Below are 7,871 nucleotides of genomic sequence, written 5' to 3' on the forward strand. Positions count from 1 at the left end.
GGGCTGGGAGCCAAGACAGCGCACAGAAGCACGTCCATTTAGTGTTAAATACCTGAAAACAGCTTTGGTTATAGCACATTCACTAGCCTGAAGTGTGCTTTGCTGTGCTCCACCTTCCCCTTCCCAAGTGTAGTGACTGAGTTCATTTCCAATGCTTTTTACACAGAATTGGCATTTTGTGGGTCTCCCAGGTCAGCATAAGGGCTACAGTGCCACATCACCTTCTTCTATTTTCCCACTGCAGGAGCAGCATTTTTTTCCTTCTCCTCTGTTCAGCCAACCCTTTTCTCTCCTCTTAGTCTTAGTGTCTCTGAGTTGCAGGCATTCAAAGAATGTACTGTTCTGTAAACTAATTTTTTTTCTTGTTCTTTATTCACAAGGACATTTAAGTTGTTTTCTTCTTTGTGCTAAAGCTACACAGGACGGGACAACACTCATATTTTCCCTCCCACGGTGGGGTGTTTTGACTGGTTGTGTCTGGTTTAATCCATAGGAATGTGGGATGTGTGGGAGCTCCCCTGGGCCCCCGGTGCCAGTGTGCCACGATAACAGAGCTGGGCCTAAACCTGCCACAGCTTTATGAGACAACAGAGCCGGCGAGGAGGGCAGCGCTGACCTGGAGAGGACATGGGAAGGGCCCGCGTGAGGCTCAGAGTGCCCTGGGGAAACCTGCGTTGGTTCCTGGGAAGAGCAGACGTGCAAACAGAAACGGCCCTTCTCCAGGAGGAATCAGTAACCAGCCAGCATTGCGTTAGCTCCCGCTAGGGCGTGAGGCGTTTTGGTTACGTCCTGTTTCTGTCTGCTTTTGTTAGGCAGCCTTGGTAGCTATCTGGTGAAGCAGTCAGAAACAGCTTGCTTAGCTTTTGGAGAACTACCAGAAGTCCTCTGCGATGTGCAAGAAGGCAAGCTGGCTTCACCTTCCACATCGCCGCATCCTCTCTTGGCACAGACTCAGTCTCCAAGAGGATTATAGCTGGGCCTGAAGCTCTGCTTTTGCCTCATACTTCTATTTCAGTGAATCAAAACAGATGAGCTGAGGACATCAGTCAGTATAAAAATCCTCTGAAACAAAATTAACCTAAGGAGCTAAAATTGCAGTCTAACTTAAGAGATCCAGCTTGATTTCATCAACCCCTCTTTGAATTGCAATTACATTTTTGAACCGATCAGTTCAAGCCTAGATTTCCACTGTCTTCCTCTGATTAAATACTCATTGTCAAAACATCCATCTTAATCTCAGTACTTCAACTTATCAATTTAATCACTCTCTTCTTAATTCATCTATCTGCTTTAGCCTGCATTTTGCCATTATTTTTTTTTCAGGTAATGCAAATTTACAGAAGTTCTTGCTCACTACAGCTGCAAAACAAAAAACACACCATAGCCAGAACATCTTCACACTCCTGTGTTCCTCAGCTTTAAAAAGAACATTTAAAGTGTTTGACATTCACAGGGGACTGGCTTGAAACTTTGTGTACATCCCTTCTATGCTGGCACCAAGGAGCAGGACTGCATTCAGGAAAATACAATATTTGATGCAAGTTTGAAAAATCCATTGCCTAACCTTGTATAAGTGGTCCACAACCACCTCCCCTGAGACAGCAGTATTTTGTTACTGGAGTATTTTGAAGAACTGCCTTTGAACGTCAATTTAAAGAAAAAATAAGAACAAGGATTCTTTTCATTTGCTGTAGGTTTTACTTCATGCTTTTGATAAAAAATGATTATGAGAATATCTTTTAATTGTGTCCCTGACAATATTTGCCAAATGATCCCTTCTTCCTTTTTCTTTCTTAGCCTTTATATAATGACATTTCCACTTTTTCAGAAGGTTATGCAGTCTTAATTCTTCCTTGTAGCAGTTTTTCATAGATTATCTGTATTCCTAAAGGCATTTTCTGTGTACAATTTATCTGTAAAATTTCTTTGATAAATCTGGGGCCCTTAGGAGGGAAGGATTAAGCACACTGCATTGCATCTGTCCTATCATTATTCGAAGGTATTGTCTGGTAGACAAATTTCTAGTTGTGTTGGAGGGAGTTGCTGCATTCGGACTTTTTTGGGGTGTGTGTGTGGGGATTTAATTAGTTAAAATAAATAAATGATAAAAGAAGTTATCAACCAGAATTTAGATATGCTATCAGCCGCCCTGTAAACATGACAGACTTTAGTGACAGGGAACACAGAAAGCCAAACTGAACTTTACAGTATTCTTTCATCTTTGCTTTCTTTGAGACATTGCTCCAGCTCACTGCACCTTGCAGACTTGTAAATTTTGGAACATTTGTTCCCAGAGGAGCATTAGCCTACTATAACTGATAGATTCAAAGAAAATATCATTTGCCCAGCTTGAGTAGATATCCTCAAAGTCACTTCCAACTGTGCCTCTCCTTTTTCTTACAGGTGAACAGTAACAATGTGATAGGGGAATATTGCGGTAAAACAGAGAGCTGTATTAGCAGTAGTTCCATAAAATCAAAAACAAACCTGTGCATCTTCATATGTGTATCTCCCTGGGTCTTTGACATTTTGGCTTGTTTTCTCATAGCTGTGGGAATCCAGGTTGATAGCACTTTGGGCCCCAGGGGCTAGAAACTCTTGCCAGATTTCCTCCGCTCTTGTGGTTACGTCCTGTAAAGGTTGTTTTTTGAGATCTTGGACGGCTAGCCAAAACCTAATAGTGGGGAAAAATGAAAAGGGGAGGGAAAGAAGGAAGAGAGAGGAGGACAGAGACATTCAGATACGACTTTGTGGAGAAGCCTGGGTAGAGCACCAAACCACAGCTGTAGACTCTAATCCTATATTTAGCTGAATTAATGGAAGACTCTCCATGTAGCATGATTGCAGGGGAAGGTGTGATATACTTTACACTAAACCACTGCAATGTGGCCAAGATCAGAAAAGTGACTTAAAAAAGTGATACATTCTTATTCAAACCATACCATTCCTATTCAAACTATCTCTGCAGAAGTGTGGCATTAGATATGCAAACAGGAAACTTCCAGAGTCAATGCAGCTGGAGGAGGGGGAGCGGATTCTGCTTCCTACAGCCCTGGTGGAATTTGCTTATAATTTCTGCCTGCAGGATCTGTTGCTGAAAGGTGATGCAAAATGCAGAACAAACTTAATATTCATATCATTTCCAGGGTGAAGCTGTAGCACTAGCACTTAGAGAAACCTTTTTTTTTTTGACTTGTAAACTGACCGGCATTCAGATGGATGCCACAGAAAGATGAATACAGAGCCCTGTTATGCCTATACACCCCTTTTACAGGGATATTTTCTTGACTAGATCCACACTGAGGGACTAAAATAAGTCCATGAACATGGAGGACATGATTCCTTTGAGGGGTAAAGGCATAATCCACATCTTGATCTGTGAAACGAAAGGCCATAGAATATTTCTGAAAGAGTGAGAAACACTGGCTTTTGACTGAGAAATAAAAGGTATTTTGTTGGTAGTGCTGGTTTATTTACTTTTGCTTGAAATGTGCGCTTTCAGGTGACAGCCCAGAAGAAGGTTGGCCCCTTGTGGCCTTTTGCTTTGYTCAGCTCTACCTTTGGGTAAGAACATATTCCTGGGCCTCTCCCCTGGTACCCAGTCCTGCGACCCAGCAGAACAGGTAYGATTCTCCTCTGCAGGCACGGCAAAGGGTTACATTGCAAATAGGGTTAGAAGGGACCTGAGGAGCCCTCTACAATAACCAGYTCTTTGCCACCCCATGGCAAAGGAGCACAGATGCCCTGACCGCTTGGAGAGGACAAGGGCAGGGCTTGCCTTGTGGTCCCTTGGCAGCCTGGTGGCGAAGGCCCTGCAGAGCTCGCATGCACCCACATCTGCTCCCCAGACCATGCTGTGGGGACAAGATTTGTCTGGGTCACTAGCTGTTCAGGGCATCRGAAAGAGCTGCTCAACTTAGAAAACCCATTTCTCTCTCCTCACCTTGTCATTATGGGAGACTACTAAGTAAAGCAGCTGAACTTCACCTGAAAGTCTAATTTCCCATCCCAAATTACTCAATGATGCCTGCTTGCTACCAGTTAGGCAAACACTCCTCCATGGTGGAAGAAGAAAGATACAGTCTCTTCTAAAGGAAAAACCCCTTTGATAGAGGGACAGATGGAGGAGCCAGACCCTGGTAATTAATGTTCTGCTTCAGACCTCCACCTCCTACTAKCTCAAGTCAGGATTTCCTGGCGCAATATGTAAATGTCACAAAAACACTGGGGTTACCATAATCAAATGAGGCTGCTAATCCATCTAGCCTGGTCCCCTACCTGTAATAGAGGGAAACTGCCAGTTTGAAAGACAGTCATCTGTTTTGTGTGCAAGGGCAGGATAAATCATCCTTGTGCATCCCCCACTCCCCTTCCTGCCAGCCGGTATCTCTGGGAGAGGACACTCCTGCACCCGCGCCTCGCACGTGCGATGGCTGTTTGCAAGTATGCAGCATTTTGTCTCTTGCTCCAGGCACTGCCGCCAGACCAGCCTCATCTTGTGCTCTTTCCTGTTGTTACAGTCTCTCTTGCTGTCACCCGAATATGGTACTTAACCCATCTGCGAAGTCTGCGAGAGCTAGCAGTGGGCTGCACTACTCTGACCTTTAAAAGCCTCCTGCAGCTTGACTGACTGGCGTTCGTTCTCTCCTCCGCTTGAGCCCTCGCAATGGTGAGCAGGAGGAGGACCTGCGCGCCACGGGGCACGCGTTGCGCTGCAGGGCTCGACGCAGCCCAGCCCATGCCACCGTGAACCGCCTGCCCCCGGCGCTGCCCCCAGCCTGTCCCAGCCCCGGGGCGAGCTGCAGCGCCCTGTCGCCAAACCTGGGGTCCCATCCCCATCGCACGTGGCAGCGCAGACATCGTATGAGGCAGGTGGTTTGAAGAGTGTCCCTTGAAAACTGCGCTGCCCGGCCTCTCTGAAGTCCTGCCTGCCTGGCGCGGTGTGTACGAAGCCTTGGGGAAGGGCGGCTGGCGGCGGGGCTGCTGCGCGAGGGGCCACGGCAAGGCCAAGCCGTCTCTGGAGCGGGGATATAACTGGGGCGAGGAGAGAAGGAATGTGTCTTCCCCAAAGCGGCGCTTTTGCCACGGGCCTGGGGGAGCAGCCCCCGCCGATGGAGGAAGGGCACCGGGGAGGGGAGGATGGAGGACGCAGCCAGCCAGGAGACACATGTATGGATCGGCACGGCACATGAGAGACGGACAAAAGGAGCAAACCAACAGCAGTGCCAGCCTCCTTGTCCTGCTTGCCGTCCTGGCGGCTCCGGGGGGTTGGTGTCCTGCCCCAGCACGACTTATTGCCCAAGACTGCTGGTAATTCATGCGAAGTGACTGTCTGCCCTTTGTGGCTCTGCTCCAGCATTTGCAGAACCGCTGTATGCATGCGGCTAATGCTGCAGCCCTGACTCCCCCCAGGTCGTCTGAACACTCTCCTTCATGTTTATCCCTCCAGCATGCATTCGGTGAAACAAACCCGGGACAGTGCTTAGACCACTACATCAGTACCTTCAGGGTCAGATACTGGCAATGAAGTTTAGCTTTATAAACTGAAATAAAGTATTTCGGGCTGGGGGAAGAGTGTGTGCATGTGTGCGTGTGTGTGTGATTGGCCTTTTTCAGTCTTCMAGATGTTATGCTAAGGTTGTCTGATGTCCTGCCTTGTTATATCTTATTATTTGAATAAGTGACACCCCCATTTATCCCATGTACACAGAGAAGAGGGTGGCACTCACAGTGATACACTCTGATGCCAAACATTACTTTCTTCACATAGAAATTATTTTATCATTACATTTCAGATGTGAGCTTAATATGTAAATACAAAAAAGGTGGAAAGAGAAAAGATGCTCATCATTCCAGAGTAGCTGGGACACTAAAGACAAACACATGGCTAGATAGGGAATTTTCTGCTGGCTTATCTACTGGTGGGCTGGGAAAGCATGGTTGTGGGGAGAACTGGGAACATTATAAAGTGACATCTTGCCATCCATTTTAATAACCATTTGGCTTAATCTGAAAATCAACCAACCAAACCAACCTGACACTAACAAGCTCTTTTTACCGCAAGTGATTGCAAATTCATGCCCAAGGCTGGATGTCCTCTTCAAGGCAAAATGGAGTTTTGTCTTGGTAAAAATTTCAAAGCTATTCACTATGACTGGTATTTGAAAATCATGAAACATCAAAGAGGGATTCCCAGCCCTGCAGCCTTGACTTCCAGGCAAATTCTCTGCCAAGAGGAAGCCACTGGAAGCATCTCAGGACGCACCTCAGTATCCAGTGCATAAGCAGGGTTCACATGGGATCCCTACAGCACTCACCCGAGCAAGGCAGGTATTTCTGCCCAGGAACGGAGCAGGCACAGGAGGGCTGCATGGGAATTTGTGCTCAATTATAAAGTGCAAATGCGCTCTCTGACTCAGTCCTGCAATTTCTGAACTGGAAATCAAGCCCCATCCTAACAAGGAACCAGGTGGAGACTCTGCATTGCCTCCCAGCACTTCTGTGGGAGGTGCTGGGAGCAGCTCTTGCACAGGGCAGGGGAGGAGCGAGGCGTCAGTCTGTTCCCACTCTGTGGGCGCCCTAAGGAGAACAGGACAGCCATGGGACCAAGGCTGTCTGCATGGAGGAAAAAGCAGCATTGATTACGGGTTCTTCGTCCTTTATAAAATAGCACGTTGATCTGGAGAAGACTGATAAGATAGACACCAGTGTCCTAAAATGTTGTTAGAGGGATAAACCACTCCATCCTCACGCAGTGTGTAACTAAGCTGCTGTCACTTGCAGGAGCCATCTCATAATGTTGCTAGTCCCACACAGACCCCCTCAAGGCACAGGGCGCCTCCTGGGCGTCCGTGTATCTGCTCTGCCTCTCTGCAAGGCTACCATGGAGGCTCCCAGACGCTGCGGGCTGTTTGCAGCTGCCCCTCAGTGAAAAGACAGCTGAGAAAGCACAGGGAATTTTTAAGTTGCTTCTGAGGTACACTGTAAAACAAAGCTGGATTTTTAAACCTGATCAAAGGCAAAATATGGATGGCTCCAGAGACTGAGAAGAGACTGTCAACAGAGAATAGTATTATATCCCCATCCCGGAGGAGGACATGACACCCCTGGCTTGGCAGTGAAATCACCGAATGGCTATCAGAGTTTGAAATATGCTCCATACTTCTCTCTTTCCTCAGGTGCGCCACCTTACTAGCCTGTTACACCTCCCATCTCACATCTCTCACCGTTCACAATCTTGCTCTCACTTCCTGTCACCGAGAAAGAGAGAGAAAAAAGAAACATTTTAACATCAGAGTCAAGAGGGGAAATGAATGAAAGTAATAGGTACAACTCAACACGAGGTTCAGCCATCATTGCACAATGTGACGGCCAGATCCTTGCGGTGGTCAGCCTGGTGTGGCCGAGAGCAGCAGAAACCCGTCCCAGGTGGCGCGCGTAGGGGCAGATAGCTGCAGGGAGGAGGTGTGCCAAGGGCACGGCAGAGCGCTGGTCCTTCACTAACGCGGCATTTCCACGGAGACCGCGGCACTCGGTGCGATCGGGAGCGTGCTTCACACTGCTCCCCCTCGCCTCCCCCCGCAACCAGCCTTCCTCCTCTCTCCTTCCCCAGACTATGCACCCAGCTTTTAAACCGAAAGTTCCTCTTTCTTCTGCCTCTTAGTTTTCTGGGGCAGGAAACGGCTGAGGGCGATTAGGCAGCACCCAGCGCGCTTCGGGACATCCGCCAAATAAAGCCACCAGCGCACAGGACCCAGGGACGACGCGAGCCGGCACGGGCGACGCGGGCCGCTCACTCGGGTCTCCCCAAGGGCGACCCGCAGTTTCCCGGCCGGGCGAGGGCAGCGCAGCCCCGCTCCGCGCAGCCCCGC

General features: G+C 48.3%; 1 protein-coding gene across 1 annotated transcript in view; it reads right to left on the reverse strand.

Annotated features, from left to right (window-relative positions):
• The window catches only part of RGS6 (regulator of G protein signaling 6), a 95,468-nt gene that overhangs the window by 21,268 nt on the left and 66,329 nt on the right, over positions 1–7,871 (reverse strand). The window contains exon 13 of the mRNA XM_026078754.1: positions 2,488–2,674. Coding sequence (XP_025934539.1) covers positions 2,488–2,674 — 187 coding nt within the window. The remainder of the gene's footprint in view (positions 1–2,487; positions 2,675–7,871) is intronic.

Source organism: Apteryx rowi, unplaced genomic scaffold (genome assembly GCF_003343035.1).
Source record: "Apteryx rowi isolate R43461 unplaced genomic scaffold, aptRow1 scaffold_488, whole genome shotgun sequence".
Classification (NCBI taxonomy): Eukaryota; Metazoa; Chordata; class Aves; order Apterygiformes; family Apterygidae; genus Apteryx; species Apteryx rowi.